Source organism: Oncorhynchus clarkii, chromosome 13 (genome assembly GCF_045791955.1).
Source record: "Oncorhynchus clarkii lewisi isolate Uvic-CL-2024 chromosome 13, UVic_Ocla_1.0, whole genome shotgun sequence".
NCBI lineage: Eukaryota > Metazoa > Chordata > Actinopteri > Salmoniformes > Salmonidae > Oncorhynchus > Oncorhynchus clarkii.
In genome coordinates, this window is record NC_092159.1 from 14,081,408 (window position 1) to 14,107,417 (window position 26,010).

At 41.8% G+C, this 26,010-nt stretch overlaps 1 protein-coding gene across 1 annotated transcript; it reads left to right on the plus strand.

The window, feature by feature from the left end:
- The first annotated feature begins 305 nt into the window (after nt 1-305).
- Nucleotides 306-25,467, plus strand: LOC139424440 (structural maintenance of chromosomes 3). Its single transcript, XM_071176259.1, has 30 exons — nt 306-527; nt 1,189-1,264; nt 1,424-1,462; nt 1,581-1,648; nt 2,664-2,735; nt 2,840-2,919; nt 3,036-3,114; nt 3,812-3,929; nt 4,308-4,483; nt 4,721-4,801; nt 5,398-5,562; nt 6,578-6,699; nt 7,025-7,238; nt 7,408-7,511; nt 8,323-8,422; nt 10,005-10,165; nt 10,434-10,575; nt 10,737-10,887; nt 11,195-11,347; nt 13,651-13,802; nt 14,412-14,570; nt 17,862-17,969; nt 18,538-18,646; nt 18,857-18,999; nt 19,461-19,565; nt 20,522-20,734; nt 21,134-21,325; nt 23,271-23,448; nt 24,291-24,397; nt 24,595-25,467. Exons 1-30 carry the CDS (start codon nt 513-515, stop codon nt 24,664-24,666), a joined length of 3,654 nt encoding a protein of 1,217 aa, XP_071032360.1. The 5' UTR covers nt 306-512; the 3' UTR covers nt 24,667-25,467.
- The last annotated feature ends 543 nt before the right edge of the window (nt 25,468-26,010 follow it).

Below are 26,010 nucleotides of genomic sequence, written 5' to 3' on the forward strand. Positions count from 1 at the left end.
AATACAGTTTTTCAAAATACAGTATTTCAGTTTTAAATACTGTACCAAAATATACTTTCTCTGTCAGCTCTTTGGCGCCCAACAATCGCACGCATGAGGACCATATCAAGTACAAATAATGGGGATGTGATAAAACTGAATGCTAATAATAAATATGTTGTATGTACTTGTATGACTCAAATTCACATTCATACATATCCTTAGTATATCTATATTTTAACGGGTAAACGAGTAACATTTTATATTTCGATTGTATCTAATATTCATTAATCAAAATATCTATGCCCCCCTCTTTTCTCATTATTGACTGTTCCATTTCATCCCGCTCGTGACGCCATTTTCCTTGTTGTTTCTCTTTCGCCAGGATATTTCAACAAACTTGGATACATGCATTTTGAACAAATATTCACAATAATCACTTTAAAGACCCACCTTCCCTTTATTGAAGGAGAAGGGGTATTTATTGAAGTTTTTTGTTTCGCTTTCTGAGGAAAGTTCCTGATTAGGCGACCATGTACATCAAACAGGTAAACTAGCGGCGCGAGCTCCATGTCGACGACCCGCTCTCTGAAAATGATGCTTGCGGCCTAGCCAGATAGCTAGCTTTAGCTAATAAGTATTGTAAATAAATTAACATTTACACGTAGCTAGCTAGCTAGATATAGTCTACAATACTGCCCTTAGAAAAGTAATCTACAAAAATTGTCATGTGCCGGATTGCAAACAATTCTGGATCATGTCTGTCAGTAGGCTAGTTAGCTGGGGTACTAGTAGTAGTGATGCTAGTCGCTAGCTAATGTTATAGTAGCTAGCAATATGTGGTAACTTTCTTCAATCCAGCTAACGTAACTAGTTAGTGCAGATAAGTTAACTATCTTGCCAGTTAGCTATCAAGACAAGCCATTCATAAAGTAGTCACATTAGCTAGCTATTGAGATAACGTTTGTTATTAGCTAAGCTAGCTCGGAAGATACTGCCCCATCCAGCTTGCATAACATTAGTTTGCCTTTTGACATAGCTAAGACGTTAGCTGGCTAGCAATTGTTGGCAGCTAATTTCAACATCCTGTGAAAATAAACTATTGGTGGATGTCTGAATCGTTTATTCAATGCAATGTTGCTGTAACTAGCAAGCTTGGATCATTTAAGATTTGTGATAGCAGTTGCACTTCCCTTCTTATCCTCTCAGGTCATCATTCAGGGGTTCCGAAGTTACAGGGACCAGACTGTGGTGGATCCTTTCAGTCCAAAGTCCAATGTCATCGGTGAGATTCTGCAAAGTTTACTCTCTCCCAAAAACCTCTTGCTATCTTTAGTCATAAACAACACCTCACGATGTAGGTAGAGGAAACAATGGCCTGCTGCCTTTCCATCCATTGATTGATTGACTGACATTTCCCTCCCTGTATGTTGTTTTCTCACAGTGGGAAGAAATGGATCTGGAAAAAGTAACTTTTTCTACGGTATGTGCGCGCTCTCCCTTTCTGATGTTTTCTACCATATGAAATTAGAAGAATATAAAAAATGGTGATGCATTTATTTGCTGTATATAATAAAAACAAATGTTTATTTTTCTTTCAGCCATTCAGTTTGTGCTCAGCGATGAATTCAGCCATCTTCGCCCCGAACAGCGCCTGGCCTTGCTCCATGTAAGTAGTGGAAGTTATACTAACAGTAATGAATATTATATAATCCTCAGTCTGTTGTTCAAATCAAAATCACATTTATTTGTCACATACACATGGTTAGCAGATGTTAATGCGAGTGTAGCGAAATGCTTGTGCTTCTAGTTCCGACAATGCAGTAGTAACCAATGAGTAATCTAACCTAACAATTCCACAACTACTACCTTATACACACAAGTGTAAAGGGATAAAGAATATGTACATAAAGATATATGAATGAGTGATGGTACAGAACGGCATAGGCAAGATGAAGTAGATGGTATCGAGTACAGTATATACATGTGAGATGCTGTAATGTAGGGTATGTGAACATTATATTAAGTGGCTAGTGATACATTTTTTTTACATCAATTTCCATTATTAAAGTGGCTGGAGTTGAGTCAGTATGTTGGCAGCAGCCACTCAATGTTAGTGGTGGCTGTTTAACAGTCTGATGGCCTTGAGATAGAAGCTGTTTTTCAGTCTCTCGGTCCCTGCTTTGATGCACCTGTACTGACCTCGTCTTCTGGATGATAGCGGGGTGAACAGGCAGTGGCTCGGGTGGTTGTTGTCCTTGAGGATCTTTAAGGCCTTCCTGTGACATCGGGTGGTGTAGGTGTCCTGGAGAGCAGGTAGTTTGCCCCCGGTGATGCGTTGTGCAGACCTCACTACCCTCTGGAGTCTGGAGAGCCTTACGGTTGTGGGCAGAGCAGTTGCCGTACCAGGCGGTGATACAGCCCGACAGGATGCTCTCGATTGTGCATCTGTAAAAGTTTGAGTGCATTTGGTGACAAGCCGAATTTCTTCAGCCTCCTGAGGTTAAAGAGGCGCTGCTGCGCCTCCTTCACAACGCTGTCTGTGTGGGTGGACCAATTCAGTTTGTCCGTGATGTGTACGCCGAGGAACTTAAAACTTACTACCCTCTCCACTACTGTCCAATCCTCAGTCTGTTGTTAACCCCATAACACTGTTATAACAATGTTTTTCCCTGTCACTGCAGGAGGGAACAGGTCCTCGTGTCATCTCAGCTTTTGTGGAGATTATATTTGACAATTCTGACAACAGGTTGCCGGTAAGTTTCTCACCAAACATGATTGTCGCCTTTGACTATTTAGTCAGTCATGTTTAGTTTGAGATCTCTCCGTTCGTTGGTCAATAAATTCACTCTCCCTCCAGATCGACAAAGAGGAGGTATCCCTCCGCCGTGTCATCGGCGCCAAGAAGGACCAGTACTTCTTAGACAAGAAGATGGTGACGTAAGTGGCTGTTGACTGCACGTCTGTTGTGACTGAGCAAAGATCGAAAATTGCCTCTCTGTTTGAATATGTAACTATCATGTAATCAGCAATCACGTATGTTGATTTTGTTCCAGTAAAAATGACGTCATGAACCTCTTGGAGAGTGCTGGTTTCTCCCGTAGTAACCCCTACTACATCGTCAAGCAGGGGAAGGTAAGACGGCACTATGAACATATGCTCTAAACAGGCTCCGTTGTGCATCATTCATTGGTTATTTGCTGCAAACGTGTTTCTTTGCACCACTGTGCTGACTATATATCTGTTCATACAACCCAACGTCTCATACAATGATATCTTAAGTAACATGTTTTCCCCTGTTCGTAATCTGTGTCCAGAACAACCATATAACTTTCTACATAAATTATACAAAGGATAACTTTAATATGTTTCGTCTCTCTAATGGCTACCCAGACTATTTGCGCCCCCCATCTTTATGCTGTTGCTACTCTGTTATTAACTCTACCTACATGTACATATTACCTCGACTAACCGGTTCCTCCGCACATTGACTCCTGTACCGGTACCCCCTGTATATAGCCTCGCTATTGTTATTTTACTGCTGCTCTTGAATTATTTGTTACTTTTATTTCTTGTTTTTTAGGTATTTTTCTTAACTGCATTGTTGGTTAAGGCCTTGTAAGTAAGCATTTCACTGTAAGGGCTACACCTGATGTATTCGGCGCATGTGACATAAAATTAGATTCATCATGTATCCAGATCAACCATATAACTTTATACATAGGATACCTTTCATATGTTTCCTCTCTTTATCCTGTATCCAGATCACTTTATACGTAAGTTATACATGGGTATCGTTCATGTGTGTTTCCTCTCTTTATCATGTATTCAGATTAACCAGATGGCTACAGCCCCTGATTCCCAGCGTCTGAAGCTGCTGCGTGAGGTTGCAGGAACCAGGGTGTACGACGAGCGCAAGGAGGAGTCCATCTCCCTGATGAAGGAAACAGGTACAATATAAGAACCAAAGTCTCTCTATATGTCTACGATGACACCATCTAAGACTCTGTTCACATGCATTCAGTCACCAGATCTAAGCAGAGGTATCCTGACTCACTACCTAAGATTGGTTTTTATTTAGACAAATTCAAAGCGTGCAGTTATCTACGGGAAAAAACAGTCGACTTTCAGACCTATCGCACAAACTTTCAAAGTAAATGCTGCTCTTTCAATTTCCAAATAATTTTCAGAGGAAAGGCTATATAATTTACTTCCCAGAATAAGCATCTCCCTTTCCTATTACAAATGGCCCTTGGTTGGGCCACCACAGTAGATTTAACTGTAGACCTAAATAACATACTGGTGCTCTGTTTTTGTGTTTCCCCCAGAGGGTAAGAGAGAGAAGATCAATGAGCTGCTGAAGTACATTGAGGAGCGTCTCCAGACCCTGGAGGATGAGAAGGAGGAGTTGGCTCAGTACCAGAAGTGGGACAAGATGAGGAGGGCTCTGGAGTACACTATCTATAACCAGGAGCTCAACGAGACACGTGCCAAGCTGGATGAGGTAACAATATATATTTTTTAAATCAACAAAATGTGTTTATAGAGTTTGGGTTGAGAAATAAATCTGTCAAATCAAATTGTATTCATCATGGGCACAGGATGTCTAACAAAAAGTAACTTTCAGTTGGTAGGGGTTTGCTTTTGTGGTCTGACCTTTCATATTCTTCCCTTTTTAAATGGCATTTGATATTTTTGATTGCATAGTTAACTGTTCTTTAAATTCGGTTTCCTCTTTCAGTTGTCCTCCAAGAGAGAGACCTGTGGAGACAAGTCCAGACATCTGAGAGATGCCCAGCAGGATGCCAGAGACAAAGTAGAGGTAAGTGATTCTGCATACAGTATTTGCACAGAATGGCTTGGAGTGTATATGGATGTGATCAGCTTTTCACATTACCGAGCCAAGCTGTACTGAGCTGGCATGGTTACGCATCCATCCACCACAGTACCTGTAACCATGCTGAAAAGGACTAGGGGAGGGTTAGGGGAGGGTTTGGTTGGGGGGGTGCTCATCGCGCTCTAGCGACTCCTTGTGGCGGGCCGGGCGCCTGCAGGCTTTTTTTGGTCATCAGTTGAATGGTGTTTCCTCCGACACACGACACATTGGTGCAACTGGCTTCCGGGTTAAGCGGGCTGGTGTTAAGAAGCGCGGTTTGGCGGGTCATGTTTCAAGGGGATGCATGACTAGACCTTTGCCTCTCCCGAGCCCTTTGGGGAGTTGCAGCGACAAGACAAGATTGTAATTGGATATCACGAAATTCAAGAGAAAAGGGGGGTAAAACAAAAAGAGGTTTCTATCTTAGGGCTCTTGTGTATGCAAACCTGACCAGCTTTTTTTCTATTTCCTCTACAGTCAGTGTCCATCTAGTCTACGTATTATTCCTCTCATTGCCTCTTCTCCTCTTCCTTCCATTGTAGGAGACGGAGCGTGTGGTGCGTGAGAAGAAGTCTAAGATCAGTGCCATGAAGGAGGAGAAGGAGCAGCTGAGCTCAGAGAGACAGGAGCAGATTAAACAGAGGACCAAGCTGGAGCTCAAATCCAAAGACCTGCAGGAGGAGCTGGCCGGCAACAGCGAACAGAAGGTAGGGGAGCACAGTGGTGGGGTGGAGGGCGGGGTGAGTGTGTGCGTGTTTGAGATAGAGAGTGGTGTGTGTGTGCGTGTATGTGTAGTTGGCAACAGTGAACCGAAGAAACGGGGCGGTCAGAAACCTCCTCATCTGCGTCACTGTGTGTGGGTTTAGATGTGTGTGTGAGACCCCCCCCCCCCATCCTTACCTACTATGTACCTACCTCTCCATCCTCGAACGGGAGCCTCTCCATCTGCGTCAGTGATGATCCCCCCCACACCACAAACACCCCCTGCCTCTTCTTTTCTCCAGCCCTCCCTCCCCCCTTCTTTTTCTCAGAGGGTAAGGACAGAAGCCTCTCCGTCTGCGTCACTGATTCACCACACACCTCCATCTCTCTCCCCCTACTGCTAGTCTTAACCTCTCTTTCTCTCTCTCCCTGCATCGCTTCATTCTGGGCAGTGGCCCAAGGGAAGAGATCTGGCCCCAATCCCTGTGTGTGTTGCAGATTAGACAGCAGCATCTCAGCGAGGTTGGATTAGGCCCACCTGGCCGGGAGAATGTTGCAACAGCTTTCTTGTTAGCTTTGTTTTGTTGGGACTGTTGGAGGGGGGCAGGAAGAGGGAAGTAGGGAGAAAGCGGGTGGGTGTACCTGCGTCATCTGCCTTTCTGACTGCTGGGAGTCACATGATCCTATCTGAGTGATATGGATCAAAGCAGACTTTAGGAAGCTCCCGGGCGGCGACAACATAGATGAAGGCAGCTCCCGGCACCTCTCTTCTTCAGAGGGGTTGGGTTAAATGAAGAAGACACATTTCAGTTGAATGCATTGTTGTACAACTGACTAGGTATACCCTTTCCCTTATGGTTGACATATCTAGAGTAATCACGTGTGTAGATAAAATATCTGCTGGCGTTTGAACTTATTTCAGTGATGACCCCGCACACGTATGAGTATCCTCAAATGCCTCTGAGTGTCACCCGTTGTCACTATTTGTTTCTATTTAATAATGATGAATTCCTCTTCCAGAAACGTCTGCTGAAGGAGCGGCAGAAGCTGCTAGAGAAGATAGAGGAGAAGCAGAAGGAGCTGCAGGAGACTGAGCCCAAGTTCAACACTGTGAAGGAGAGGGAGGAGAGGGGCATCGCCAGGTCTGTAGGAAAACCCTACACTGCTCAAGGCTCAACAATGAATTAATCGTTTGTAATAGGCAACAACTTTTTTTTAATGTATTAGTAAAATGATATTTACTCATTTTCCCCCCATGTAATGTTAGTGACACCTGATGTTGAGCCACTAGAAAGTGAATGAAGTTGGTTCTCTTGTAATCCTCATTGGTGAAAGACTGGAGTGTCCAACATGGCACCTTATTAGTAGGCCACTAAATAAGGAATAAGCCCCCCCCCCCTTCAGAATTGTTTTCTGAACTTCCCTATGTACCTTTTAACACCTCCTGTCATCCCTCGCTCCACCCAGACTGGCCCAGGCCACCCAGGAGAGAACAGACCTGTACGCCAAGCAGGGCCGTGGCAGCCAGTTCACTTCTAAAGAGGAGAGGGACAAGTGGATCAAGAAGGAACTCAAGTCCCTAGACCAGGCCATCAACGACAAGAAGAGGCAGATTGCTGCCATCCATAAAGACCTGGAGGACACTGAGACCAACAAGGAGAAGAACCTGGAACAGTATAGTGTATAGAACCTAACTCATGACTCATTAACAGTTCAATTGGAACTATTATGGTTGATTATAGTGCGAATGAAATTGTTTAAATAGAACGTTTGATTCTGTTCTAGATTTCACTCTGTTCTATAATTCTTGGGATCAAGTTTCTATTTGACTGGTCTGTTTTCCCCTGTAGAAACTGGACCAGGACCTGAATGAGGTGAAGACCAGGGTGGAAGAGCTGGACAAGAAATACTACGAAGTCAAGAATAAGAAGGACGAGCTGCAGAGCGAGAGAAAGTAAGATCATGATCTATATCTTAATCATTTGTTTTGCTCCATCTTGTTTCTTGGGTTGAGTCATTGCGCTGTTAGGCAAAGATATTGATTTGAACCTGTAAATCTTTACTTCGTCTTCTCGCTTTTCTTTCTTCTTTACTGCTTTTTGGTCAATGTTCGTTGAGTCATCATTTGCGCTTTTATATATTGATTCTATCTTATAAATCGTAACTTTCTTTGCTCTTTTTTTTATTTTATTTTTTACTCTTTCCTCATTGAGTCATGGGTTTGCACTTTAAATATTTATTTACTGAGGAAATATGTATCTACTTTGTCTGGAATCCAAGACGAAGGCCTATAAGCCCTGACTCGATCTCCACCGTGTAAAAGGTTGGATGGTTGTTCCCCTTAAGACTTACATTCAGCTTCCGCCTGGCAACCTTTATTTCCTTACCAGACTGGTCTGCTCTGCTGTGAATGCCAAAATGCCTTTCCCCTCTCCTCTCCTTAACAATGGAGAGGTATTTATAACCCTGTGAGATGGATGCTGCCTGGTGCTTTGCACTGTGTGCTGTAGAGAAGGGCTTTGAGATACTGAGTTGTGTGAGGAGGAGGGAGAAGACCAGAGACGATGAATAGAATATGACATATGGGTCATTAATGTTTACAATAGAGCTGCTCTCAAAATTAAGGCATTTTCTTGGAAATTATTCAACAAAATGTGCATCTACAATATTTGCCCTGGCTGCATAATTTGGTACAATGTCTTTTGGACTGAATGACAAGTTAATGCATTAAACTAGCAGTGTGTTTGTCTGTGTGCCTCCAACAGCTATCTGTGGCGGGAGGAGAACGCTGAGCAGCAGGCCCTGGCAGCCAAACGAGAGGAGCTGGAGAAGAAACAACAGCTCCTTAGAGCAGCCACCGGCAAGGTCAGTGTGACCTCCTACCCAACGAAACACACACACACACACACACACACTCGCACCTTAGCATGCATTGTCATATCATGCATATCATCATACTGCCACCTGTAAGGTCAAAATAACCTCTCCCCTATTGCGTTAGATTGACCTATGAGTCATATTAATTATAGAAGATCCACCTTCACCTCTACATGAATGTCTATGTAATCCATATCATCCTACTAGCCTTATGCTAAACCATGTGTGGTAGTTCCATTTATCTATGAATTAATGCCAGATTAGATAGGACACACACCTTCCCCTTTACACGTGATCATACTAGCCTTGTGGTAAATCTTCTGAGGCAATCATAGATTACAAAGGTCACACCTTTACATACACCCATCCATTTATATACTCCCTGCCCCACGGCCAAGGAGAAAGAATACACACACCTTCACACGGACACTCATTTCCACACATTTACTGTTTACTACCAGTCATGTCATGGGCCTGGTGTTACAGATGAATTACTAAGTCCACACCATGAAATGAAGGCTACACACACACGCCGTCGCACTACCTACTCAACCGATGGTCGATGGCTCGGCTTTAGCAACGATGAGTCACTGATGAAAGCAATCCCACCTGAACACTGAAGATTCACTTTGTGACTCCATTATTGGGGAAAGAGAGAGAGGTAGTGATTTTGTGACTCAACCAATTATTAGGGAAAGAAATTGCGTAGAGGTAAAGACAGTCTAACAAAGAATCAGCCCACCCCTTTCTTCCCACTCTCCTAGAAATCTACAGTGTATGTCTATGACTCAGCTGCTTATTACTTTTTCAGTCACACTCTAATCAGTCCTTTCTTCAATCAAAATCTCCTCAAAATGACGTTCTATCAAAATTCCGGGTGGTTAGCTTGGTGATTGCCGTCTTTACTTGCTTGAGTGGTCCGGTCGAAGCTGACTTATACCCGGGACGTCACAGAGAGTACTTATCTTTTGGACTACAGAATGTGGAAAATCACTATTTTCACCAACGTAGACTAGGGATGGGCACTATTATTATAAATATCCAAACGGACGTTAGTTTTCAATGACTTCCGAGAGTACATACAAAGATAGACTATGACATTTTAAGAAAACAACAGTTTGGCTGTTTTTATGACTGGGCCCCATAACAAATAAAGAGGTGCCGGTAGCCTACGCATGTGGCTTATTGTGGGTCAATCAAAGCTTCACTACCATCAAAGGCTCCATGTGTAGCAAGTGAACTGGGAGATTTCTAATCAATGCTAAATGGATTTAGAATTACGGAATTAAATTGGCTAAATTATGAGAATTAGGCTACAATGAGCAACCAACCGGTAGGCTGTTTTAATATCAATTGAGTTGTAGACAAGGACGTGGGGATCAAAACAGGTGCTTTCTTTAAAAAGCATCTACTTCAACTGTTCGAATATCTCAAAAAAATTCAGGATATTATTCGAAATTTTTTCAAATGCCCATCCCTAATGAAGACACTTGTATGATGCCACAGATAAATATGCATTTAAAAAGTGTTGAAATGTTAAGGTAAATCTAGCTGTTTTTGTCCACACTAGGCCATTCTGAACGGTATTGACAGCATCAACAAAGTGCTGGAGCATTTCCGCAGAAAGGGGATCAACCAGCACGTCATCAACGGTTACCATGGCATCGTCATGAACAACTTTGAGTGTGAGCCCGCCTTCTACACCTGTGTGGAGGTCACCGCGGGAACCAGGTGAGTGACGGGCTCTTTTTCAATAGTATTTGTTTTGTATTCCTTATGTCGTTTCTTTTCTCCTGGATTGGAGGACACATTGGAGGAGAAGATCTGAGTTTCTTCCTCTCTGACCTCCGGGGTGTTTTGAAGGAGACGGGGAGAGGGGACACAGTGAATCGTGGAAAGACCATTGAGAAGGCCAGAGAGAAGCTTGTTTCCTCAATGTAAAAGTAACTGTTACTCAAACTTGTTGGCTCATACTCCTTCATGTCCCCCTCCCGACCAGGTTGTTTTACCACATAGTGGAGACAGACGAGGTGAGCACCAAGATCCTGACGGAGTTCAACAAGATGAACCTGCCTGGAGAGGTCACCTTCCTGCCCCTCAGCAAGCTGGACGTCAGGGACACCGCCTACCCTGAGACCAACGTAAGGGAATATTCTTGAATGGAATCGTCCTAAAAGTGTAACCAAGCAAAAAAATCGGACATACCTCAAATACCGTACTATGTATTTGACCCAGGCCTGCTATGTCTTAGGCTCGTCAAAGAGCGTTAAACTGACCTATATTTCCTCTCTCTCTCCTTTAGGATGCCATCCCCATGATCAGCAAGCTGCGCTACAGCCAGCAGTTTGACAAGGCCTTCAAGCACGTGTTTGGAAAGACCCTGATCTGTCGTAGCATGGAGGTGTCCACCCAGCTGGCCAGGGCATTCACCATGGACTGTATAACACTGGAGGGTAGGTATCGACTAACGTGATCAAGATGTCAATTAATGTAAATGACACCAATTCTGGTCTGCCTTTTACAGTCTATGTTCAAGTAACTAGAGGTTTCTTGGTGTAGATTTTGAAATGTTACGTTTTTTGTTGTGTTTGTGAGTTGGGTGTTTTTCTGCTGCAGAGGTGACCAGCACAGTACCATACCAGTTAGTGTGCTGTGGGACAGTTTATTTATTTAGTTAATTGTAATTTAAAAAATTATTTTTCTGGTGTGTGATTTTGTTATTTATATATATATATTTTGTTTTGTTACTGTGTCTCTCAGGTGACCAGGTGTCCCACCGCGGGGCGCTGACAGGGGGTTACTATGACACCAGGAAGTCACGTCTGGAGCTGCAGAAGGACATGAGGAAGGCTGAGGAGGAGCTGGGAGAGCTGGAGGCCAAACTCAACGAGAACCTCCGCAGGAACATCGAACATATCTTTTAACTCCATTGTTAGTTTGTTGGTTCATTCATTCATACAGATCTTCCTAGTCCTCTAAATTAAAGACCCAAACTGATTTTTTTTTGTAGGGCCTTATAAAATTTGATTGTTTTTGTCTAATATCCGCTTTGTTTCTCCCCAAATTCCGTTTTCTCCATTTTGTTTTTCCAGGTTTCTGTTTTCCCCTGTTTCTTCAAGTTTTCGTTCTCAAAATCACACTTAAAAAAGGAAAAACAACTTAATTGGAAATGTGTATTTTTGGATGTAGTTACCCTTTTCCTTCTAGTGCACACCAAGCACTTGGCTGTTGTTTAAATCAAACCAAACTGTATTAGTCACATGCGCCGAATACAGCAGGTATATTCACCTTACAGTGAAATGCTTACTTACAAGCCCCTAACCAACAACACTTTAAGAAGTAAAAAAAAAAAATATATATATATATATATATATATATATATACAGGGGATGCCGGTACAGAGTCAATGTGCAGGGGCACCAGTTAGTTGAGGTAGTATGTACATAGAGTAGAGTTCATTTGTGTTTTTGTAGTGCACGTGACGGTAGAGATTGCAAAACACATACTGATGCAAATAACCATATCATTCTGCCAGGTAAGCATAGGCTACTTTGTAGTTAACATTTAAATGGAAAGGTTTTCGGGAAAGCCCTTTCCATCTAACAAGACCTTTCATTAGCATCATCTCGAATGGCTACACAAGGTGGTAAACACGCAGTTTTAGGAAATACGAATAACTAATGCATTCTGTTCATTTATTATGATAAACTTTGGCAAATTAATATTCAATACATTTAGTTGATTCCCTACTAAGTTCAATGTGTTTAAAAACATTGTTGAATTCCGTTTTAATATCTGGATTCCATGATTCTGTCTGCGTTTTCCGCATCGGGGATTTTATAGGCACTGTTTATGTTTCTGATTAGTCAGGAATACAGGCATGTATTGTTTTGTGATTTGACCCATTTACCATGGTCCTGTCTCAGTCTAGCTTGTCGTACACTAACTCAACTCCCTACCCTACAGTGGACCTGAAGTGAGTCAGACACCAGAGATACTAATATGCCATTTTAGTCCTAAATACAGGGGCTCAGTAGGTGATGGTGTGTTGTCATCTCTCTCGCGCTAAGTTGGAGGAGATTTAATGTGTAAAAGATGAACAGGTTTCGTATTGAAATGGGTGGGATAGTGTGTGTGGTGTTTCATGTCATTTAGTTGTAAAACATGGGGATTAAGCAGGTAATGGAGTGTCTCATGTTTTCCTCTCCCTGGTTCTCAGGAGGTTGTGTGTGATTGGCTGGTTGGAGGGTATCTCATGCCTCCAGGTTATGTCTTGAACCCAGCAGGAGGGAGAAGGTGTGTGTAGGTGGATGTTGGAGGATTACATGTATAATATGAGTGTGTGTGATGGCGAGCCAAAGAGGATTAGCTAGAGTGTGAGAGAAAGAGGGAGAGCAAGAGCATTGCCCTCAGACCTCTTTCTCTGTGAGTCACTGGTAGCAGGCAGCACCACGCCGTGTGTGTGTGTGCGCTTGAGTTGATTGTTGACATGGCATCACTCCTGTAAGCCCCCAGCAATGAGTCAGAGGTTCAATCAATGATTTTAAAAGGATGTTTATTTATATAGATATTTTTTTTTATCTACACCACCTCTGGCCCTTAGGTAAGCTTGCCATTAGGGAGATGCCTGTCTGTTTTATTTTAAATCAGTCTTTAAATGGGGCAATCTGTCATTGCTACATAATTTTTTGACTTATTAATTATGATATGGACCCATTGAATCAAATTTAGAAATGACTGATGAGCTTAGTTCACCTGGCACCCCCCCCCCAAAAAAATGCCAATGTTTGTAAACAAAGTAAATGTGAACAAACACTATATAGACTCAAAACATGGTTAAAACTATAATTTTGATATAATGGACGGTCAGTCCTATGCATTTGAGAGCGGTTACATTTCTCCAACCCTGTTCCTCGGCTTTTAACCCAAACGGGCAAGGAGTCCAATTTTTTTATTGTTTAAATTGCTGATGGCCACTTCAATTGTATGGAAAACGAAAGATCTAGTTTTAGATGATTTGAGTTTAACCAGTACAATGTTACATGCTTTGAGCCTCTCCAAAAGTGTTACAAATCCCAAAAACCAACCAATCAATCAATTGAACAATGATATCCATCATGTATGAAGTATGTTCCTTAACCCTCCCCTGTATGTATCAACAATGAGATCTATAGGTCCTATTTGTTTATAAAGTATGTTCCTTAACCCTGCATCACGTATCAACAATGAGATCGACCAGCTGATGAACCAGATGCAACAGATTGAGACCCAGCAGAGGAAGTTCAAGGCCTCCAGAGACTCCATCCTGTCTGAGATGAAGATGCTCAAGGAGAAGAGGCAGCAGTCCGAGAAGACGTTCATGCCGAAGGTGAGGTTGATTTGGACTTCAATGTGTCTCTTGGTTTCTATCGGGCCCTATTCAAGGGAATCATGAATAAAATGTAGCTGTAGTTGACTGAATCAGACCTTGATCCAGTTCAGCGTTATGACCCAAAAAATGTCCGATTGTTTTGAGATTCAGAAAAGTACCGTACACATCCAGGAGGATGATAAGAGGGGTGTATTTTTATACCATACAAATGTCCGTTTTATGCTGCCATGACAAGCACCCCGCCTTTTTACATTTGAGAAAATGCAGCAGTCTGAGAAGACATTCATGCCTAAGGTAGCCTATAGTTATATAGCTAACTTTATGATTGTTGCTGTCTTCTTCCGTCTAGACTTCTTGAATTATCTTGTACATGTAGTCCACCAGTTGAACACATGAACACATTGCTGCACTGTTCTAGCATAAACTGTGCCTGCTGCTTGCAACCCAAATGTCATCTTTTGGGCATTGATAAAGTAATTTCAACCCATTTAATCTCTCCTCACAGCATCGCTCTCTCCAGTCTCTAGAGGCCCGTCTCCATTCCATGGAGTCTACCCTGTAACTCTTCCTCTCTTCAACTATCTCTCCTTTGTTCTCTCCTCACAGCAACGTTCACTGCAGTCTCTAGAGGCCAGTCTCCATGCCATGGAGTCCACCAGGGAGTCTCTGAAGGCTGAGCTGGGGACAGACCTGCTCTCTCAGCTCAGTCTGGAGGACCAGAGACGTGTGGATGACCTCAACGACGAGATCAGACAGCTGCAGCAGGTAAGGAGACAGTTAATGAAAGACTACAGGGGGAACAAGTTTAAATGGGGCACTGTGTGTGGATGTATGGTTGTATGTGGTGTTTGAATGGCTGGATAGCTGGATGGTTTTACCTACTGTTAAGACCTTGACGTCGAAATCAGACCACTCCAACATGTAAACATTACAGCTAGAGACAGGAAACACGTTTAAATGGGTCACAGATTATATCTAGAATGAATGAATTACATTTTTATTTTTGTCATCACGAATTGGCAACACATCCCTTGTAAATTAATTGACACATAAACAAACATTGCAATACCACAGTGAATTATTGTAATGATCATTCTTATTCCGTTCTCTGCATTACGCATCGCATAAAGAGTGAAACAAGTTCAATCAATACATAATATTAAATAAGGTTATCCAAACAGTAATTATATTCCTAGAGCAGTAAAATCATACATGCATGCATATACAGATAAATAAATACATATTAAACAGAAGGCATTTAAACCCAGTCTGGCACAAAGAGAAGATTCATTTGGGAGACAAGCCTATACACAATCTATATACACACGTACAATTTACCACATATAAGGTAAATATTTTTACAATGTAATTATAGGTAGCCCTTTTCTTTTACTCCAGTCTTTATCTACATTTTCCACAAATGGAAATACGCAATGGACCAAAGAAAATGTGTTTCTCCTCATCGCTCAGCCACATAATGCCAGGGTATATCTGGTGTGCTTTCTGGAATAAGAGCAAGCGTATATCGTGGTAGGAAGGGCAATAGAGGAAAAAATTAGTTTCATTCTCCATTTCTTCGAGGTCATAATAGTTACATAGTCTTTCCTCTTCCATTTCACCACAATACCGACCTGTTTCAATACGCAGAGGCAATATCGTTGATCTTACCTGTGCACATAGCGATCTCTTGCTTTTACCTACATAATATATCTCTCACACACAAATTCACCCTTAATCAAACAAAAGGTTCTCAATTTGGGTTTATGATTCATCTCCACCCATTTTTCCCCCAAATTGCATCAACAGTTGTTTTTTAATCATATCTATGTCTCCCTTAATTTAGGCGTCTCCTTGTTTTATACCCGAGGGTGTGGGAAACCAATCTGTACGATAAAATTTTCCATCAACCCGTCTTTAACAAACTATAGGCTAAAATATCCCTATTTACAAAATCAATGTTTTAATTCTATTTAATTTAACCTTTTATTTAACTAGACAATACAAAATCAAAAGCTTTCTGAAAATCAATGAAACATGCAAAAAGTAGGCTTCTCTTCGTGTAATCTATTTCTGATTATTGTACAGACCGAGAAGATATGATCTATACAGGCGGTGGACTTCTGTTTTGTTCTTCCACCAGAATGTTTTTATCCTGCAAAAAGGTCAATAGCCTATTGTTGAGGATGGATGAATATAATCTATAAACCGTACTTAATAAACTTATGCCTCTATAGTTCAATGGCACTCTCGGGTCATTTTTTCTTTTGAAGATATGGGAATGGGATTCACTATAGACTTGTATGGCAGTATACTGTACTCAAAAACAAATTTGGAGCAAATTATACTTCAATGAATTATTATTATTTTTGTATTTTTTTAACCTTGATTTAACTAGGCAAGTCAGTTAAGAACAAATTATTTTTTACAATGACAGCCTACCGTCAATTTAGGGGATTTTTAAACCTCATTAGGCTAAACACTTAGCCTAAACACAATCACTTTCTTAACTTTTGCAGACAGCTCCTCATTTAAGTATGGGGTTACATATATACGAGGGATCTGACATTTTATTTTCCATTTTAGTTCTCTGGGAACATGTGTCTTTTTGTAAAATGATTCCTCAAAATATGCTACATTTTCAATACCTGAGAACAATCTAGCAAACCCCTTCTCCCACTCCTTAAGAACCTGTGTAATATCAGAGTTCAGCCCCCTTGAGGATTTATTGTCTGTATCCCCTCAAGGTGTAATAACTGCCCTCTCTTATATCTCCGTTTAAATAGGTGCAGTCTTTTATCAAACACATGCTCTTTTTTTCTTAAATTCCTTCCTAAAATCTTCTCTTGTATTCCTGTCTTTACACTGTAAAAATAAGTTCTTAGCCTTGCACATTACTGACCATAGATCCTTTTAGCTTATCATTCCAATAAGACTTGTTCGGCTTGTAAACTTTCCTGGACTTCTTTATTCACATACTATATATTCTGAAATATGGAAAAATATATGGAAAAATATGGAAAAAAAGTATCACAAAATGTTTCATACCACACATCTAAATCAAATGCTGTTTCTTGGCAAGGTGATGAGTTCCACCAGAGCTCTACATGCCAGTTCAGAACATAGAAAGTAATTTAGCACATTTATCTGCTTGTAATTAGGCCTGTACGGGGTAAGTATCATCTTGTAATTAGGCCTGTATGGGGTATGTATCTGCTTGTAATTAGGCCTGTACGGGGTATGTATTTGCTTGTAATTAGGCCTGTACTGTACGGGGTATGTATCTTCTGCCCCGAATGATGTATTACCTGGTTGAGAAAGTTTGTGTTATATTATCAAGAATACAGACAGTGATTTAATGAATACCAAAAGTTCACTTGATTCTAATTTATCACCCTGTCCCTGATGATAGAAGAAAATGATGGCTTATGATCATTTCCCTGTCTTGTTCCTTCCGTTGTTATATCATACATGGATTGTTAACAGCTTTGTCTTTGCCTTTTTGATACAAAAACACACAAACACCCTCAGACTCACAGTCGATTTTTAAGTGTCCTCGATGAGTTGAGCGCTAGCTAGCTGCGGTGGTGTGGGCACTGCATTCACAGCCAACCACACAGACACACTACCAGCTGCTCACAATGACCACCTCAGTAGCCACCTCAGCCGTTCTATCTGCTAACGTTATGCAATCGTCCCCGATTATAGAAATAGACTCGTTCTGTACAGGAGTAGGTAGACGGGCTGTGACCCTCAGTCTCCTCTCTCTTTCTCCCCCGCCTGCAGTTCTTTTCATATTTTTTTTCCTCTAAATTCATTTCTCTTTCTTTCTTATGAAGGCTCCTTTGTTTGGGGTGTGAGTGGGGGGGGGGGGGGGGGACGCTCTATTTCTCTCATCTATTCTATTACAAACAGAGGGAGTCTCTCTCTGAAATGTGTTCTGTATTTTGTTATGAAAGATGAGGACATGAATGTTGAACAACAAACATGATTGTTGTGTTTGTGTGTGATGTATTGTTGTATGAAAGGAGCAATTAATCATGTTATCTTTGTGTGTAGGACAACAGGCAGCTGCTGAATGAGAGGATCAAGCTGGAGGGGATCATGACCAGGGTGGAGACGTACCTCAACGAGAACCTACGGAAACGCCTCGACCAAGTAGAACAGGTATGGTGTTACACAATGTGCAAAACTAAACCTACAACAAGTCCGGTTCCACAGTAGAGGTACTGTTCCACAATTTTCCAAACAGAAACTAGAAACGGTCCGGTTCCAGAATGTCTAGATGGGAACCTAGAACAGGTAGAATTCCAGAATATCACAATAGTGACATTTTTATTACAATTTTTTTATTTATTTAATCTTTAAAAAATTTTCAGTCAGAATTTATTTCACAATGTCTCGTGACCCCACCCCCACATATTGACATAACCTTAAAATTGCAGCATTAACTTTTTTACATCAACAAATAACCTTCAATTCCTTACATTTTAATCTGTTATCAAAATGAAAAGAAACCATTGAATAAATACTCTATAAAATGTAATTTTTCTAAATATCTTTCTCAAAAACGTTTGTATGTTGTCCCATACGATAATCTGTACTGTATATTCTTTTGTTCCTGACTTTGAATACCACTGCTGTAGGAGATGTATGAGCTGAGAGAGACATAGGGAAGAGCTTGTGAATGTGTTTGTTACTCCTTATTAACTTCTTTCTCCATGTGATCCTGTAGGAGTTGAATGAGCTGAGAGAGACTGAGGGAGGCACCATGCTCACAGCCACCTCCTCAGAGCTGGAGGGAATCAACAAACGCATCAAAGATACACTGGCACGCTCCGAGGGTAGGTCTCACACACACACACACACACACACAGGCATTAGCAATATAATGGCGCTCACAGGAAGTATTGTATTGGTCTCTCTTGAACAGTAGTACGTTATTTGACCTGAATTGATGAAAACCTACACACAATCGTCAATATCAATAGAGGTACAACTCAAGTACAATAGTTACGTCTTCAAAGTGCCAACTGTCCCTGTTCATCCCCCAGACCTGGATGTGCTGATCGACAAGGCGGAGATTGAGGTCAAGGACCACGCCAAGAGCATGGACCGCTGGAAGAACGTAGAGAAGGAACAGAACGACGCCATCAACCATGACACCAAGGAGTTGGAGAAGATGACCAACCGACAGGTCCGCCTTTTGAATCGTCAGCTAAATTAGAGTTCAGTGTTTCCATTATTTTGGATAGATTGGGGGTAAAGGCCCTGCAATAGACTAGCATCCTGCCCAGTCGGTGTACAGAAACAGGAGATGGGCTCCTGCTCCTATGAACCGTTCTGGCTCGCACAAACCAAGGCTACTTACTGTACCTTATTCGGATGCCCATTGACTGACACCATGACGACCGCTAATCTTCCTGCAGTCCATACACACGACTAAAAATACATTCGACATAAGACTTGACCATTTATGTTGAAAGACGACAGTAGTAGACATTAAAAACATTTGATAAGCAGATATTAGAATAGTTTAAAATACCTGATAGGTAACACCTGTTTTTGCACCTTGTGTCTCTGATCATTGCTGATGCTGTGTGGTAATAAAGTACTACCACTAAAGCCATAATGCTACTGTTACTACTCCTACTACAGGGCATGCTGCTGAAGAAGAAAGAGGAGTGCATGAAGAAGATCAGGGAGCTGGGGTCCTTACCACAGGAGGCCTTCGAGAAGTACCAGACCCTCACACTCAAACAGGTGAATTCTCTCTCTCGGAATAAACACACACACACACACTCTCTCTCTAGGAGTATAGACACACACTCCCTAGGGATAAACCTGCACACATACTCTGAACACACACTCTATAGGTAAACAAACTCTCTCTCTCTCTGGACTCCCTGTCCTGTTTTTAACTTTCAGGACTTTGATTAGAAGCCAAAGCCAAACAGTCACGACGACAATAATCTCAGAGAGCCTCCTCAAGCCTCGACCGAGGGGTCAGGGCCTGGTCACATACACACGGCTGAGACACCGCCCACCCACTCTCACACTTATGAAAGCAGCAGCAGCCACCTCACTGTGACTCAGAAACCTAGTTAGCCGGCTCCTGCCGCCAGACATCCCTGGGCACCTCGGTGTGTGTCGAGTGGGCTGCTGGCTCATCTCTCATAAGTGTGTGTCTCCTTGACCAGACTAGAAATATCCCATACTTCGTGAGGATGAGCGTTAGCTTCCTTAATCTTTCTCCCCAAGACATTGAGTTTTGATTAGCTGGCCAGGTCAGATAGTGGATTCTAGAAGTGGATGAAGCCAAAGGATGATAATCTACCTCTTATACAGCCTCTCCTTTTGATAGGTCTCTTGACTTGACATAGAAACTGAAGATTATTAATAGTTTTGAGTGTTTTGGAGGGATACGTGTCAGAGTTGGGATTATGTTTTTTTCAACTCCTCTTCATACTCAAGAGATGATGATTAGAAATATCCTCTTCTTGCACTTTGCCATCGAGCTTTTCGCCGGAATCGTGTATGTCTACAATACAGCATGCGTAGTAACGCGTTACCTCGCCTCTTCATCCAAATGTTCCTCTCCACAAGTTGTTCTGTAAGCTGAAGCAGTGAAACACAGGGCTGAAGAAGTACGGCCACGAGAACAAGACATGTTTAATGTTACCCTAACTCTCTCTCTCTTCCTCTCCCTCCCTCTGTAGCTGTTCCGTAAGCTAGAGCAGTGCAACACAGAGCTGAAGAAGTACAGCCACGTGAACAAGAAGGCCCTGGACCAGTTTGTCAACTTCTCTGAGCAGAAGGAGAAGCTGATCAAGCGCCAGGACGAGCTGGAGCGAGGACACAAGTCCATCATGGAGCTCATGAACGTGCTGGAGCTCAGGAAGTACGAGGCCATCCAGCTCACATTCAAACAGGTACGTTGTCCTCACTGGGCAAGTACCCAACCCCATCATTAGGTGACGGGTGCGCTTCAACCCTTGAATCAAAACCTCAATCGAGTATCAAATTGGTACGCTTTCAACCTGATTTACGTCTCTAACAGACTGTGATGCCTTCTGCACATACACCTGTACCCCTGAGCAAGGTCTCAATCAGAGTATTCAACCCCCCGAATAAGTCCTTAACCTTCAACACAAATGTTCATGATTTAACCAGAGCCCGTACGGGAGTTGTAGCGATGAGACAAGATAGTAACTACTAACAATAGGATACCACGAAATTGGGGAGAAAAGGGGGGTAAAATAAATAAACAAAGAGAAAAAAAACAAAGTGACTAACCATATCATGACAAATTCCATCTTTCCTCTGCTCAGGTGTCTAAGAACTTCAGTGAGGTGTTCCAGAAGCTGGTTCCAGGGGGCAAGGCCACCCTGGTGATGAAAAAGGGTGACACGGAGGGGGGTCAGTCCCAGGACGAGGGGGAGGGGGGCACCGACAGCGAGAAGGGCTCAGGCTCTCAGAGCAGTGTGCCCTCTGTAGACCAGTTCACCGGAGTCGGCATCAGGGTAAGAGTATTTGTGGACCGGTGTGTGTATGTTTGAGAGTGAACCCGAGAACCACGAGAGAGATTTGTGACAAATAGTGAAAATGTCATATGTACTCTGAATAGCTTTTATATGGTATTCTTTTTTCCCAATTTTACACAAAGTAATCATGCATGGACAAGAAATGATTTGTTTCATTATTGACTATCACATTATCCTAGTTTGCTGTTGCTCATGTCACCTTTTCTTCCTAATATTGAAAAAAGGTTTCCAGGTTCATGTAGAACAGGGATGTTGAAGGAACTCAGTTGGGGTCTTAAACTAATGTTGGAAGGTAGAATACACAAGTTGAAATTTCTAAGTGTAGTTGAGTATCGTCTGTGTTTGCGCGTATCACCATACACCACGGTGGCATGACCTTCATGTGTGCGAGACTAGTCGAGTAGGCCATTGCTCAAGGAGAGAGACAGTCGGACATTGCGGCACCAGGAAGGCCTAGCCCATAAAATATGATAGAGAACGGACTAATAACTATGTAGCCAATTCAAAACATATCTTGTACCCTCTAGTTGTGTATGTAGAAAGTATTCATACCCACATTTTGTTGTTACGTCCTGAATTCAAAATCGATAAACATTTAAATACATATCACCCATCTACACACATGCCCCATAAGGACAGTGAAAACATGTTTTCAGATTTTTTTTACTAATTTATAGAACATTTTATACAGAAATATCTCATGTATATTTGCCCATTATTCTTTTAAAAATTCTTCAAGCTCTGTCAAGTTGGATGTTGGTCATTGCTAGACAGACATTTTCAAGTTTTGCAATAGATTTTCAAGCCAATTTAAGTAAAAATGGTATTAGTCTTGGTAAGCAACTCCAGTGTATATTTGACCTTGTGTTTTTAGATTATTGTCCTGCTGAAAGGTTAATTTGTCTCTGTGTCTTTTGGAAAGCAGACTGAACCAGGTTTTCCTCTAGCTCCATTCCATTTATTTGTATCCTAAACTCCCTAGTCCTTGCCGACGACAAACATACCCATTACATGATGCAGCCACCACTATGCTTGAACATATGAAGAGTTGTACTAAGTGTTGTGTTGTTGGATTTGCCCCAAACATAATGCTTTGTATTCAGGACAAAGTTCATTTCTTTGCCACATTTTTTACAGTTTTACTTTAGTGCCTTATTGCAAACATGTTTTACAAATATATACCGGTATATATATTCTTACGTGCCTTTTTTCACTCCGTCATTTAGATTAGTATTATGGAGTAACTACAATGTTATTGATCCATCCTCTGTTTTCTATCACAGCCAATCAACTCTGTAACTGTTTTAAAGTCACCATTGGCCTCATGGTTTCCTTCCTCTCTGACAGCTGAGTTAGGAAGGACGCCTGTATCTTTGTAGTGACTGGGTGTATTGATACACCATCCAAAGTGTCATTAATAACTTAACCAAGCTCAAAGGGATACATTTTTACCAATGGGTGCCCTTTGTGAGGTATTTGTGGTTGACTGTGTTTGAATTTCACTGCTTGACTGAGGGACCTTGCAGATAATTGTATGTGTCGGGTACAGAGATGAGGTAGTCATTTATGTTAAACACTATTATTGCACACACATAGTGAGTCCATGCAACTTACTTGTTAAGCAAATGTTTACTCCTTAACATGTTTAGGCTTGCCATAACAAAGGGGTTGAATACTTACTGATTCAAGACATTTCAGCTTTTCATTTTTTATTATTTACAAAAAACACAATTCCACTTTGACATTATGGTGTATTGTGTGTAGGCCAGTGATACAAAATCTCAATTGAATCCATTTTAAATTCAGGCTGTAACACAACAAAATGTGGAAAAAATCAAGGGGCGTGAATACTTTCCGAAGGCACTGTATGTGTATATCCTTTTCAATAATATTCCACGTGTTTCTCTGGTCTTGCCCCCTCCAGGTGTCGTTCACGGGGAAGCAGGGGGAGATGAGGGAGATGCAGCAGCTCTCTGGAGGTCAGAAGTCCCTGGTGGCCCTGGCCCTCATCTTCGCCATCCAGAAGTGTGACCCCGCTCCTTTCTACCTGTTTGATGAGATCGACCAGGCCCTGGACGCACAGCACAGGAAGGCTGTCTCGGGTAATAACACCACTCATAGCAAATAAATACAGCATATTGTATACAACACAACCACTCACAGACGGCCTCCCTTGGATAAGAAGAGATGAAATAAGTGTGTTGAATTTACAGCTAGCCTTTCTGTCTTGATTTTCAATGGGTGGCAGGTAGCTTAGCAGTTAAGAGCGTTGGGCCAGTAACTGAAAGGTCGCTGTTTCAAATCCCAGAGCCAAGTCGGTCGATGTGCCCTTGAGCAAAGCACTTAACCCTAATTGCTCCTGTAAGTCACTCTGGAGCGTCTGCTGAATGACAAATGTATCTGTAAAATAAATGTTCTGACTTTAATAAGTCTGTTGAATTTACAGCTAGCCTTTCTGTCTTGATTTTCAATGTTCGGCCATCCACAACCCTTGCCTGGCTGCCTGAACTCCTTGCTCCGGCCAAACGCTACGCCCATGGACGTTAGTTTCTTCTCCACAATGAGTCTGGATCTGAGTACCCCCCCAACGATTTCTAGAACTCTAACATGTTGTGATTGGTCCCAGAAACGGATGGGTTGGGCCAGAGGCCGAACACACTTAAGCAAAGCAGCAATTTGAAAATTTGTCATTGGCTTTGATACTCTTGATTGGTTAGAAATTAACCAATAGCTGTTGACTTTGTTTTGTACAACACCCATCATTTTGACGTCCCCACAAATGGCTTCAATGATGGCAGTCACAAACTGAAGTATATAGAGCAGTGGAAGAATTCCGTTTTGGTCGTCAGGCAACCACAATCCTTCAAGGAAGCATGAAGAAATGTAAGCATTATAACATATCTATAAATCTCTTATCCTTACCAGTGTGTAATGTGTGTTCCAGATATGATTGTAGAGCTGGCGGGCCATGCCCAGTTTATCACCACTACTTTCAGACCTGAGCTTCTGGAGTCAGCTGACAAGTTCTACGGAGTCAAGTTCAGAAACAAGGTGAAGTTACTTAAACGTTTATACGTTGGTCTACATCGGTATGAATGTGTGGGTACTGGCTACTCACTCCCTGGCTAGTTTTAGACTAGTTTAATAACCTCTGGCATTCAGAGACGTGAAAAGTATGTTTCATAAGATGGTTGTCTCAGTGGAACTCAGACACAGGCATTGGTCACTCACTGTGTGTGTGTTTCCAGGTGAGTCACATTGACGTGATCTCGGCAGAGCAGGCGAAAGACTTTGTGGAGGACGACACTACCCATGGTTAAGAATAATCAACTCTTCCTCATCCACCTCCGTAGTGCACTGCCTAACTCTGAGCCTTCAGTCCTCTCCACTCCGACAGAACTCACCCAGGACTCTATGGTCAGCCATTATTGGAATCTATTCCCATTCTAGCGTCAGAACTCCCAGGTCCATCATCTAGCGTCAGAACTCCCAGGTCCATCATCTAGCGCTCAGTAGCTCCACCACTGTTCCCTCTTCTATGACATCGTTATGACCACATCCATCGTCTTAGCGGCCGAGGAGGGGAAATAAAAGTTAATTTTGTTTTTTTCTGGCCCGTTTTTTATTTTATTTTTAACAATGTTTTCAGGTGGTCATGTTGATGTTTGAGATGAGGGTGAATTTCAGTGCTGGCGCAGCCTTTGACCTCATTGTATATTGAAAATGGAGAACCTTTCAGATTTAAATGCATGTTCTTTTTTTATTTGAAACTGTTGTTCTGTGCTGATGTTGTGCCGAGGATTTTTCATCATAAATTGGTTGGTCACTTTGAATCTCAAACTGTGAGGTATAGTGAAAGACAGAGAAATAATAACCCGTTTGTCAGAATAATCTTTTTTAAGATATGACATATTATTAACTTGTTGTAATGTCGTTACCAGAAAAATGGTTTGAAACAATCTGAAATGTTTGTATTCTTTCTTTTTGTTAACGGTGTCTTGGCATTCCCTGTTGTAGGTCATTATCTTGTAACCAGTTAGTTCTACACTGACTGCAGCATTTTAACTAGTTGTTCTCTCCATGTTACTCTATTAGAAAACAATAAAAATCGTATAAGGACATTTCCTGAAGAGAAGTTGTGTGCATTTGTAGTGAAGTAAGTTGTAGTGTGACATGTGATCTGTGTAGCATTATACCACTGGGTGGCGCTAGGTCACAAACTCTTCACCTCCCGAACCATACATCTGTCTGGTAACTACATGGACCACAAATAAGATGAAGTTACACCACGAGGTGTAACGAGGGACCTATAATATACATAGTGAATGTCTAGAGGAGTGGCACAGAGATTGATTTGTGATCATGACACTTGATATCACCAAATGAGCCTACTGGTGTTTCATGCTGTAGGATGTAATATCAGACATGGGGATCATATCAGTGAAGAGGCTAGCTACCAGAAACCCAGCTGAACATTAAATGGCCACCATTGAATGAATTTCATTCTGCCATGTGGGGCACCTAAATATGACAAAGAAAATATATTTCTACCAATGAGCTTGACAGTATTTCTGAAGTTGGTTGATAAGATGTCAATCTGAAACAGTATAGTGGTATGAATAGTCAGGAAGGTAATGAAACCCAGATTAACATCTGATCAATGG

What these genes read in the sequence shown, in the direction of transcription:
- LOC139424440 (XM_071176259.1), top strand. An exon ending in TTAGACAAGAAGATGGTGAC is followed by an intron (nt 2,920 to 3,035) that starts GTAAGTGGCTGT and finishes ATTTTGTTCCAG; the next exon opens with TAAAAATGACGTCATGAACC. An exon ending in ACATCGTCAAGCAGGGGAAG is followed by an intron (nt 3,115 to 3,811) that starts GTAAGACGGCAC and finishes TCATGTATTCAG; the next exon opens with ATTAACCAGATGGCTACAGC.